Source organism: Suncus etruscus, chromosome 5 (genome assembly GCF_024139225.1).
Source record: "Suncus etruscus isolate mSunEtr1 chromosome 5, mSunEtr1.pri.cur, whole genome shotgun sequence".
NCBI classification, from domain to species: Eukaryota; Metazoa; Chordata; class Mammalia; order Eulipotyphla; family Soricidae; genus Suncus; species Suncus etruscus.
Window position 1 is genome coordinate 112,404,389 of NC_064852.1, and position 12,931 is coordinate 112,417,319.

General features: G+C 43.2%; 1 protein-coding gene across 1 annotated transcript; it reads left to right on the forward strand.

Moving 5' to 3' along the window:
- The first annotated feature begins 620 nt into the window (after positions 1 to 620).
- On the forward strand, positions 621 to 1,708 carry CMKLR2 (chemerin chemokine-like receptor 2). Its single transcript, XM_049773281.1, has one exon. It carries the CDS (start codon positions 621 to 623, stop codon positions 1,692 to 1,694), a length of 1,074 nt encoding a protein of 357 aa, XP_049629238.1. The 3' UTR covers positions 1,695 to 1,708.
- The last annotated feature ends 11,223 nt before the right edge of the window (positions 1,709 to 12,931 follow it).

The window sequence follows — 12,931 nt, forward strand, 5'->3', positions numbered from 1 at the left end:
AGCGGAAGGTAGGGCATTTGCCTTGCATGCGGCTAACCTGGGAGGGACTCGGTTCGATTCCAGCATCCCATATGTTCCCCCAGCCTGCCAGGGACGATTTCTGAGTGCAGAGCCAGGAGTAACCCCTGAGTGCCACTGATTGTGGCCCAGAAACAAATTAACCAATCAATGAATTAAAAAAATTAATAAAGTTTAAAAATATATTAGAGTTTAAACAGTTCAAGTTCAAATACAGGTTTTCAAGTCAGCACTGGTTCATACTAACCTGCTTCCTTTTGCACCTTCCACTGAATAACAATGCACAGTAAGAATGTAACCTATGTTCAGTTTTTTGTGAACCCTAGAAGTCTTACAAAGAAAGATATTTGTCTCTATAGAATCCATCATTTAAATTAGCACATACTAAATATTTGGCAGAGCATTGTTAATAAACAGAAGGAATGCAAGACCCAGCAGGACTTCGACAACCAGAAATCCTATTCCAAGTTTGATCATGTTCATAAAAAAGAATATTTTCATCTGTGTGTTGTTTACCATTTGCTAAACATTTGATGTCTTTCACATTGCTTTCTCTTCACATCTGCTCCTGTAGAGTTCATACTTCTCTGCTTAGCAAGATCATGGAAGATCTCGAAGAAATTTTGTTTGAAGACTCGGAGAACTACTCCTATTTCCCAGACTATCGTAATGATAGTCCAGAGCAGGACTTGGAGGAAAGTGTCCATTTGGGGGCTGCCCACTGGGTCTCCCTGATGCTCTATTGTGTGGCCTTTGTCCTGGGCATTCCCGGAAATGGTGTTGTCATTTGGTTCACCGGATTCAAGTGGAAGAAAACTGTCAGCACTCTTTGGTTCCTCAATCTGGCTATTGCCGATTTCCTGTTTCTGCTCTTCCTGCCCTTCTACATCTCCTACGTGGCCATGGATTTTCACTGGCCCTTTGGCATCTGGCTGTGCAAGGCCAATTCCTTCATGGCCCAGTTGAACATGTTTGCCAGTGTTTTCTTCCTGACTGCCATCAGTCTAGACCGCTACATCCACTTGGTCCATCCAGACTTAGCTCATCGCCACCGCACCCTGAAAAACTCCCTCCTGGTTTCTCTCTTGATTTGGCTTCTGGCTTCTTTTTTGGGGGGTCCTGCCCTATACTTTCGGGATGTTCTGGAAGTCAATGACCACTTTATCTGCTACAATAACTACCACAAGGAAGATCGTGCCCTGGCTTTGCTGCAGTATCACATTCTGACTTGGGTGAAAGTCACTGTCGGGTATCTCTTCCCTCTGCTGACCATGAGCACTTGCTACTTGTGTCTTATCTTCAAGGTGAGGAAGCGTCATACCTTGATCTCCAATAAGCATTTCTGTACCACCTTGGCTGTGGTCATGGCCTTCTTTTTCTGCTGGACTCCTTTCCACCTCTTCAGCATCTGGGAACTGGCCATTTACCATACTGGCTCTTTCCACCCAGTGCTGCAGGCTGCCATCCCTCTGTCCAGTGGCTTGGCCTTTCTCAATAGTTGCCTGAACCCTCTTCTGTATGTCCTGATTAGTAAGAAGTTCCAAGTGCACTTTCGGGCCTCCATTGCCGAGATACTGAAGTACACCCTGTGGGAAGTCAGCTGTTCAGGCACAGAGAGTGAGCAGCTCAAGAACTCTGAAACCAAGACCCCGCATCTCCTGGAAACAGCCCAGTGAAATTACATTCTCCCCCAACCTCAAGCTAATATCAGGCACTTATGGGGGGGCCCTGACAGATGCTCTCAAGATGGTTTCGCTTCCAAGATCTACAGCTGACCCTGACTTGTTCCTGTTTGAGTCCATTTTTCTTTGGCAACCTCTTTTCTAAGACGCAAGCACAGGAGCAGACTTTTTTTTTGGCAGCTTCAAACATCTGTGCCATTCTAGCTCAGTGGACCAGGACTGGATTCCTCAGCATGGTGGAGAGTATCGGTTGTAGGTTACTTTAACTTAACTTTCTTAGATGTTTAAGGTTCTCATGACATAGATGAGGAATGAACTTAAAACACACTAAAGGATATTGCTGTACACTAAGAGCATCACCAATATTGAGCTGGGGTCTTCCACAAGTAAGGCCAGTGTTTTTTTTATACCACTGATATCATCTCTGACATCCTTAAAATTAAACTAGTGTCATTCATTTCTTTAGTTTGTGCAATTATTTCCTTTATGAGATGGCATAGAGACACTGAATTAGACTAGATGGTCTACTTGTTTAAGACAGTCTATGATTAGTGCTTAATAAATTGCCCCAATGAGGTGCTTGTCTTGCACACAGCTGACCTAGTTTTTTCCCTTCCTACCTTCCTTCCTTCCTTCCTTCCTTCCTTCCTTCCTTCCTTCCTTCCTTCCTTCCTTCCTTCCTTCTTTCTTTCTTTCTTTTTCTTTCTTTCTTTCTTTCTTTCTTTCTTTCTTTCTTTCTTTTCTTTCTTTTTTCTTTTCTTTCTTTTCTTTCTTTCTTTCTTTCTTCTTTCTTTCTTTCTTTCTTCTTTCTTTTTTCTTTTTGTTGTTTTTGGTCTTTTAGTTTTTGGTTCACACCTGGCAGCGCTCAGGGGCTACTCCTGGTTCTGAATTCAGAAATCACTCCTGGCAAACTCAGGGGACCATCTGGAATGCCAGAAACCAAACCTGGGTCCATTCCGGGTTGGCTGTTTGCAAGGCAAAGACCATGCCTCTGTACGATATATCACTTTAGCCCCTGACCTAGGTTTGATCTCCATATGATGCCTTAAGTCTCACTGAGAGTGATCCCTGAGCACAGAGTTAGGATTAAATCCTAACAGCTAGGTGTAGCCCTCCCCACACAAAAATCTTCCCCAAATCTAGTTAAGTCAACAATTTATTTTGTGCTGTTATTATTATTATTATTATCATCACTACTATTTTATACTTATTTTAGTTCACAATTCTGATGGCCAAACACCTTTCATCTTCATAAATGTCTGGATCCCGTGTTTACTGAACTGACCCAAATGATTGCAGTTTGGCATTGGGGGGACAGCTTTCTGAACATATTTCTTTCCCCTTCCAAGGCCTCCTCATACCCACTCTGCTGGCTTTCTCTCCCTTTCTTCTCTTCCATTTCTGCATATTTATTCTAACATAGTACTTCAGGATAGCCAGACAAGATTTCAAGTGGAAACCGCTCCCCTCCTTAAAGGTTAGGCCTATCTATGATCAATATTATTATTTTTTTATTTTTGGGTCACATCCAGAAGCGCTCAGGGGTTACTCCTGGCTCTATGCTTAGAAATCGCTCCTGGGGCTAGCTCTAGCTGGCATGGGGTTTGGGGAGACCCCATGTGAAAGGCCTTCTCCCTAATTTGTGTGCACTGGGAGCCTTGATAGGCCCCCAGCCTTCCCCTCTAGGGTGGGAAGGGCACAGGGTGTAAGGCGGGCAGATCCTGGCTTCCAGCTCTCTCTCGATCCTCTCTTGAGCTGGAGGCTAGCTCTAGCCGGCATGGGGTTGGGGGGAGACCCCATGTGGAAGGCCTTCTCCCTAACTTGGGTGCGCTAGGAGCCTTGATAGGCCCCCAGCCTTCTTCTCTTCTGCCCCCGGCCTCCAGGCCTTTTGGGGTGGCAGCCCAGGCAGCCAGAAATGGTTGGTCCTAACTTGGGGTGTGCTGAGTTTTGCTCGGTTGCGCTGTTTGTCACTGGCAATTTCTGACCACTCTGCATATGGGAAATCGTGTGGGGCGCTAGCCCCTGCGTGCACTGCATGTATTAAGAATATTCCTGGGGCCGGGCGGTGGCGCTAGAGGTAAGGTGCCTGCCTTGCCTGCGCTAGCCTAGGACGGACCATGGTTTGATCCCCCGGCATCCCATATGGTCCCCCAAGCCAGGAGCAACTTCTGAGCGCATAGCCAGGAGTAACCCCTGAGCGTCACCGAGTGTGGCCCAGAAACCAAAAAAAAAAAAAAAAAAAAAAGAATATTCTTTATCTTTACGTTATGTTTTGCGTATCCAGAATGTCACTTTTGTATTCTGCTCTTTCCCACACCCCTACAAAGCTCATTTTTACTCCTTAACTCTCTCACCCCCCCCCCCAAAAAATCACTAACCCACATTACTCTTTTTAACTTCAGTACTGCACAATCCTAATCACAGACCAAAGCTGTGCATTGTGTCAACCCCAAACTGTTTCAAAAGACATAAAAAGGACACGTATTTCTTTAGAATATTTTGCGGTTTTTCTCTGACAGCTAAAAGTCTTCTTACTAAATATTCTCTTATACAGTGACAATTCTAACCACTTTTTATCTTCTCTTTATGAGCTGTTCAACAAGGAATTTTGGTGAAAGAGTTCCCCAGGTTAATGCTTATGATTAAACCATGTCATGGGGATTGTTGGACTTGTTCTTACAGCCACCATATGCGACAATAACGCCACATGGCATTGCTCCTTTTTTGCATAGGCACATTAAAATTGGAAAATACTATACATACAAATAAGATCCTATCTAATAGAGATTGGAACACACAAACCTTGTAGTGCAAAGGGACCTTACACTCTGAACATTGACATAACGACCTGGCACAGACCTCAGAAGAAAGGGCATTTTCCATTCACCCCTGAACCAGGGAAGCCATCCACGAAACATCCAGGTTTGTCTATAACATCACCTGGAAGCAATCCTCTACCACAGAAGACACTACCACTGCTCAGACATCGACCTGCTCAAAAGAGACTTCCCTTAACACTGAGAAGACTTAACAACAACAACGACCTGCTTACAGGACAGGGCTCCCTGCATTGCCCTTTAATGGTGAGGTGAAACGAGAGGACACTCCACATCCTGACTTCAATGTAGGATATGCAGATTCCAGGATCTTTAATACAGAAACATGATACCAACAATAGAGACTGTGTGAAAAGTATGTTGGCACTACAGACAATGTCTTGGATTGGACAATCTAGCTTGCCTGGAGCCTAGAGTTGGTCTTATGCCAGGAAACTTCAGGGGTAGGGTCTCTTTGTATTTAGGCCAAGGTTATTCCTTTCCATGCCCATCATATTTTGGTGGGCCTATGCAAACAACAATTGCCACTCTAACACCGTTTTTTACTGTGCTCCTTTGACTCTAATCCTTAAAAAAAAAAAAAAACACTTAAAATTTGAGGTTAACTTAAGCTAATATGAATGTACATGGAAAAGTAAAAAATACTATGCCTCTAATGTTTAAGGAGTTACATAAGTTTTATGGCTTTAGATTGCCCTGTGTGCTGTTAAGAAATATTATAATGTGTTACAATCTGGGGACTTGAGGGACAAAGTAATTGTACATGGATTCTGTTTTATTTATCTTAATGTTCTTTGGCTGAAAGTTCAAAGTTAAGATATCAGCAAGGGGACTTCTTCTGAGAATTATGTTATGGGTGATTGTCCTTCCACTGTAACTTTACCTTGTCCTCTTTCTTTGCATCTTTGTTCTCATAATTAAAAATAAATAAAAAAAAAAGAAAGAATTCGCTCCTGGTAGGCTCGGGGGACCATATGGGATGCTGTGGTTTGAACCACCGTCCTTCTGCATGCCAGGCAAATGCCCTATCTCCATGCTATCTCTCTGGCCCAATCAGTATTATTTCTACCAAATTCCATTAGTCAAAGAGAACACATGATAACTTTGATTCAATAAAAAGCACAGACCCCATGGCACATCTTTACTTTAATGATAAATGTAACTTTTTTGAGGAGGCTAGAATTTTGGGTATGTACAAGTATATATAAGATCATTATACCAGAGGCCAAAGAGATAGCACAGTGGGGAGACATTTGCCTTGCACATGCCAACCAGGGTTCAATCACCAGCATCCCATGAGGTTCTTTGAGCCCTCCAGGTGTAATTTCTGAGCCTTTAACCAAGAGGAATCCCTGTACACTAGCAGGTGTGGCCCAAAAACAATTATTATAACAGAAAACATGAACTTCATGTTAGAATATTTCCCAGACTAATCTCAGAATGATTTCATAAAAGAAAAAACATACTGGGGTGGGGGTGAGGAGCAGGGTTGGTAGTTCAAAAGATTGGCATACAAGTCTTGAGTGCAGAGAGGCTGGGGCACTGCTGGAGTGGGTATTCCTCAAAAGTTGCTTTCTAAAAAATTACCTAACAGGGGCTAGAGCAACAGCACAGCGGGAAGGGCATGTGCCTTCCACAAGGCTAACCCCAAGATTTGATCCCTGACATCTCATAGAGTTCTCTGAGCCCACCAGGAGTAATTCCTCAGTGCAGAGCCAGGAGTAACCCCTGAACAAAAAAAATAATAAAGTAAAAAAAAGGTTAAAGTATAAAGAAAAGAAAGAAAAAAGAAAGATTAGAGTATTTGCGTCATAGATTTGAGGCCCTGGGTTCAATCCCTGGAAAAAATACCTTTATATAAAATTTTAGGGGAGATAATACAGAGGGTAAGGTGCGTGACTTGCACGTGGCAGACCAGAGATTGCTCGCTATCACTCCATATGGTTCCCAACCCCGCCAAAAGTGACCTCTGGGTGCAGGACCAGAAGTGAGCCCTGAATACCACTGAGTAAGGCCTCCCAAAAAAAATAACTACATAAAAATGTAAGAAATCCCTAGAAGCCAAGCTAAATCCTCTAATTTTTGTGGCTTCTGAAATAGCTGAGAATGTATTCAAGTCCACTAGCAGAAAGTAGCAACTTCCCAACAGGAACTGGGATTAATTTTGTTATTATCTGAAGAGAAGATGCAAAACGTAGCATAAAACTTGTTTGGATCCAGAGTTGGGAATCCCAACTCTTCCATTCCCGCTGAAATCTGATTAGTAAAACAACTCACTTGTGTCTGTGTTCATAAACTTATCTTTTCATGGTAGCAGTCAACAACAACAACAACAAAAAACACCCCAAGTATTCTTTAAGATCACAACATCTCTAGTGCTTCTGAATATAGTTGAGTTTATAAAATGTCATTGAGTTTACATGCTATTCAGGTGCCGTTTTCATGGAAGATAAAATGATCCTTTTCTTCCTTGCTTCCATTCATTTCTGTCTTTGTCTTGTCTTTCTCTGGCTTAGGATGACAAGACCTTCAAGGTCCACAAAGCATGAGTCAATTTTGACAACTGGATTATCTAATCTTAATCCAGGTCCTACCAAGTGCTTTACAACCTGCAAAATCCATTCAGACTGGTCTAATTGCTCTTTAAATCTCTAAATCTTTTACCTCCTCTCAGAAGCTTCTCCACCTTCTTCCCTCTACCTTCTCTTCAAATACACCCTTTTAAAAATACATTACTGGGCCTGAGTGATAGGACAGTGGTAGGGCATATGGACAACCCAGAACAGACCCAGGTTTTGATCTTTGGCATCTCATATGGTCCCCCAAGCCTGCCAGGAGTGATTTTTGTGTGCAGAGTAATGAGTAACACCTGATCAATGCTGGGTGTGGCCCCAAATCCTCCCCCTCAAAAAAAGATTACTGATTGGGTCAGAGAGGCAATATATTTGCCTTGCACAAGTCAACTTGGATTTGATCCCCAACAGCATACATAGAAGGTCCCCAAAACTTCATCAAGAATGATCTCTGAGCATAGCTTGCTGTAAAACTGCCCCCCATACAACAACAACAACAACAAAAAAAACACCCTCCACATTACTGTAAAAAATCCATCCAGTTCATTTTGCTTCTTCTTTAAAATTTTCTTTAATTCTAGCATTTGATTCTGAACTTCTGAGGTTTAACTTGCTTTGTCTCCCCAAATGGCTTTGATTTTTAATGATTGTATGAGTCTTTGAATCATCTTTATGTGTAATTTTGATTTTTTTTGTGTTTTAATAGCATCTAACTGTGCTATTGAATGAATCAATTTTGCACTCTTAACTGCCCAACCCTAAGGCTGAATGGATATGATCTGTTCATGCTGAATATAAAAATTAACATGATTTCTGTCACAGAATCACCTATGGAGTTCATGTGTGCAAAAAGTGCAAAAATTGGGCTCTATTTTTTTTCCTCTTCCATTTTAAAGCCAGAAAACCTACACACACACACACACACACACACACACACACACACACACACACACACACACACACACACTTCTCTCTCTCTCTCTCTCTCTCTCTCTCTGGGTACTGGGTAGGGGTGAGTGCATCCTCCTGTGCTCACAGCTTATTTGTGCTCTGTGTTCAGGAACAACATGAGGTTTGGCCATTTGCATAGAAATTGCCCTACCCATTGTACTATCCCTTTTTCCACAGAAAATCTTTTATTTTGTATATACCTATCAATGCCTTCTGAGTTCCTAAGCTTTTCTGTATCCAGCCTCCCTTGAAAATGTGAGCATGATTTTTAACAGCAAGACAATGAGAAGCAACCTAGAGAGCAAGTGGCAAGTTAAAAAAAGCCAACAGGTGATGTCACTTTAAAAATAGGTATATTGTTGGGACCAGAGTGATAGCACAGCAGTGGTGTATTTGCCTTGCATGCTGCAGACCAGGGACAGACCTGGGTTCGATCCCCAACATCCCATATGGTTCCCTAATCCTGCCAGGGGTGATTTCTGAGTGCAAAGCCAGAACTAACCCCTGAGCTCTGCCAGGTGTGGTCCCCAAAAAACAAACAAGCAAAAAACACTAAATAAATAAAATGAAAATAAATATATTGGGGCTAGAGCAATAGCACAGCAGGTAGGGCATTTGTCTTGCTTGCAGCCGACCTGGATTCGAACCCTGATATCCCATATGGTCCCCAGAGCCTGCCAGGAGTGATTCCTGTGTACAGAGCTAAGAGTAACCCCTGACCACCACCCGTGTGCCCCAAAACAAAAAAGGTTCATTTTTTAAATGTATGGTATGAAATAGTTAAGATACAATTTATCCGTTATTCCAGCCTGTTTTTAGGGGCCAAATGCAAGATGCAGACAGCATTTGTTGTATGTTATAGAAATCTTGGCTTAAGCTTATCCTGAAAAGATCGAAGAATCTGGTGATACTGGTCGTGTTTATGAAGGTGAACTGGAAGCCGGGAAGACAAGAAAGATGTCATTTATGTAACCAATTCAATTCTGAACTATATTAATGAATTGTTCTAAAATAAGAAATTATCATCAAATATTTCACTCTAGGTCGTGGGCTCTAAATTGACATCACATGGTTCATCATTCAATACTTATTTTACAGCTTAATTTGATTACTATTATTTGAATCTATAGCTTAATTTGATTACTCTAAAATTTCACATTCAAATAAACCTTTTTCTTTTTTTTTTTTTTTTTGGTTTTTGGGCCACACCCGGTGACGCTCAGGGGTTACTCCTGGCTATGCGCTCAGAAGTCGCTCCTGGCTTGGGGGACCATATGGGACGCCGGGGGATCGAACCGCGGTCCGTCTCCTAGGCTAGCGCAGGTAAGGCAGGCACCTTACCTCGAGCGCCACCGCCCGGCCCCAAACCTTTTTCTTAATCCATTTTACTATCAGTTTTGTTTAAGCTCTCTGTGACTCAATAGCTTTACTATATGCGATGGTGAATTCTTTTTAGTTACAGTTCACTGGATTCAGACCCTCTGTTGCAGTGCAGTGAAAGGAAATTTCCAGAAGCCACTCTTGTTTTCTAGAAAGCAACGGACTGCCCCCTGCTGGTTTACTTGAGTAAATACCGATCAGTGAAGATTTCATTCAATACTAGCAATCAAATTAAATTTTCCTTAGGAGTTAAACAATTTGCCATATTTAAGGTGTCACATATACATGAAATAAGATTAAGAAAAAATAAACAGGAGTCTGAAGTGATGGTACAGTAGGTAGGACGTTTGCCTTTTGGTGTGGCCTCAAAACAAAAACAAAACCAGAACAAAAATAGGGGAAAAGCAGCATCAGCCTTTTCTGCTTCTCTAAGAATTTTCTGATATTTATTTTTGGTCGACATTAACTGCAGTGAGATTATAACATAAAATCTTTAAGGTCAGATATTCCCATTCAACTTATTTTTATTTCTTTTTAGGCCACCCCTGACTGTGCTCAGAGATTATTCCTGGCTCTGCACTCAGGAATCACACACCTAGTGGTGCTTGAGGGGGCTTTATGGGATGCCAAGGACCAAACCAAGGTTGGTACTATGCAAGCCAAGCGCCTGACCCGTTGTACTAGCTTTCTGGCCTCTAACCCCACTCTAAAACTACTGTAAAAGAAACAAAAAACTGGGCCCGGAGAGATAGCACAGCGGTGTTTGGTTCGAATCCTGGTGTCCCATATGGTTCCCTCGTGCCTGCCAGGAGCTATTTCTGAGCAGACAGCCGGGAGTAACCCCTGAGCACCGCTGGGTGTGGCCCAAAAACCAAAAAAAAAAAAAAAAAAAAAAACAAAAACCTACTGTAAAAGGGAAGTTACTGGGGGCCAGAGAGATAGCATGGAGGTAGTGTTTGCCTTGCATGCAGAAGGACAATGGGTCAAATCTCAGCATCCCATATGGTGCCCTGAGCCTGCTAAGAGGCCCCTATTCAGTGCTAGGTTGACTGCAATCAAGGCAAGCACCCTACTGACTTATCCCCTTTCCAACAGTACCCCCAAAGGAACTGTTTCTGTGGATGTTTGTAGCATTTTACTACCACTTGATTAGATGTGCTGCCTCCACCTGAATTCTTTTGCATTTTTCATGAACACTTCAGTATTAGATGATGGGAAATTATTCCTATCTGTGGGGTTTGAGAGATGGGGGGCCATTTGGGACACCGGGGGATCGAACAGTGGTCCGATCGAACCTGGCCAGGCAGGCACCTTAACTCTAGCGCCACCGCCCGGCCCAAAAATGTACCTATTTCTGAGTGAAGATTTCCCAAGTCCTCATTTTTAGCAGCCTCATGTTAAGCACTTTAGGTTAATTGGTATAAAACTTTTCTCCTCAAAATGTTAAGAGTCAGGCCTGTCTACTGCAGAGTTCATAGAGGCCGTCTCTGAGCTCGAATTAACATGTATCTTAACTACGATACTCCATTATCTTAGACCCTCAACTTAAAGCAGTGGTTTATAAAGTGAGTTTATACTGGAAGCACTTAGTAAAACCACACTGGGGTTTCACTTCAACTCCCATCATTCTATCCTTAATGTTAGGCGAAAGTTCAGCACCTGATACTCCTGCCAGTCCCATCAGGTTGATTTCAAATTCAACCAAACTTCCCCTAAATTTAAGACCAGTCTAGGACTCAATGTAACTTACCTCAAAATGATAATGAGGGGCCGGGAGGTGGCGCAAGAGGTAAGGTGCCTGCCTTGCCTGCGCTAGCCTTGGACGGACCGCGGTTCGATCCTCCGGTGTCCCATATGGTCCCCCAAGCCAGGAGCGACTTCTGAGCGCATAGCCAGGAATAACCCCTGAGCGTTACCGGGTGTGGCCCAAAAACCAAAAAAAAAAAAAAAAAAATAAATGATAATGAAATCATTCTCTCCCTCAACTTCCAGGGGTTACTCCTGGCTCTGCACTCAAAAATTGCTCCTGGCAGGTTTGAGGGTCTATGTGGGATGCCAGGAACCGTACCCAGGTCTGTCCTGGGTTGGCCACATGCAAGGCAAACGCCCCATCACTGCCATTTCTTTGGCCCTGAAATCATTCTAATTTAAGGCTTAAATTCTTTCAACATCTTCCCAGATTATAATTCATGATTTTAAATGGGGGTGCATTTGAGTCATACCCAGTGGTTTTCCTTACCAATAGGACAAGGAACCAAGTCAGTCCTGTGTAAGTAAAGTGCTTAACCCTCAATACCATTACAAATTTGAGAGACCCTTCTCTGGCCAGGCTTTTTCCTTCCACATTAGGTAGAATTTTGTTTGTTTTTAGGCCACACCTGGTGACACTCAGGTTACTCCTGGCTATGCGCTCAGAAAATTCCTCCTGGCTTGGGACATCGGAGGTGGGGCTTGAATCTTGCCTTACTCCCTTGTGCCACCACACTGGCCCCACCTTAAGTAGAATTTTTTTTTTGTAGTCATGGTTCTTTAATATATTAAAACAGTAAGTAGATTTTTTACATAATTACACAATGTACACAACTACTGTAATACTTAAAATATCAGGTCTTTGGGCCCAGAGAGATAGCACAGTGGCATTTGCCTTGCAAGCAGCCGATCCAGGACCTAAGGTGGTTGGTTCGAATCCCAGTGTCCCACATGGTCCCCCATGTCTGCCAGGAGCTATTTCTGAGCAGACAGCCAGGAGTAACCCCTGAGCACTGCCGGGTGTGGCCCAAAAACAAACAAACAAAATATATATATATATATCAGGTCTTTGTTTTTTTTTGTTTTTATTTTTGGGCCACACCTGGTAATGCTCAGGGGTTGCTCCTGGCTTGGGGGACCATATGGGACACCGGGGGATCGAACCGCGGTCCATCCAAGGGTAGCGCAGGCAAGGCAGGCACCTTACCTTTAGCGCCACCGCCCGGCCCCAGGTCTTTGTTTTTTGGGTCACACTCAGCGGTGCTCAGGGGTTACTCCTGGCAGGCTCTGGGGACCATATGGGATGCCGGGATTCGAACCACCATCCTTCTGCATGCAAGGCAAATGCACTACCTCCATGCTATTTAAGTAGAATTTTTAAAGTGACAAGAAGCCCTTTTTGTTTTGGCCACACCCATTTGATGCTCAGGGGTTACTCCTGGCTAAGCTCTCAGAAATTGCCCCTGGCTTGGGGGAACCATATGGGACAACGGTGGATCCAACCCCAGTCCTTCCTTGGCTAGCGCTTGCAGGGCAGACACCTTAACTCTAGCACCACCTTGTTGGCCCCAAGAAGCCCTAACTTGATGTCAGATCACTTATCTACATTGGAAGTACAGAGAGCAGGGTGCTTGCCTTGCAGACAACTCAGGTTTTATTGAAGGCATCTCATCTGGCTCCCCTTACCTCTGTACTTCACTATCCAGCAATATGACCATCATGTATATAATTCAGTGTTCAA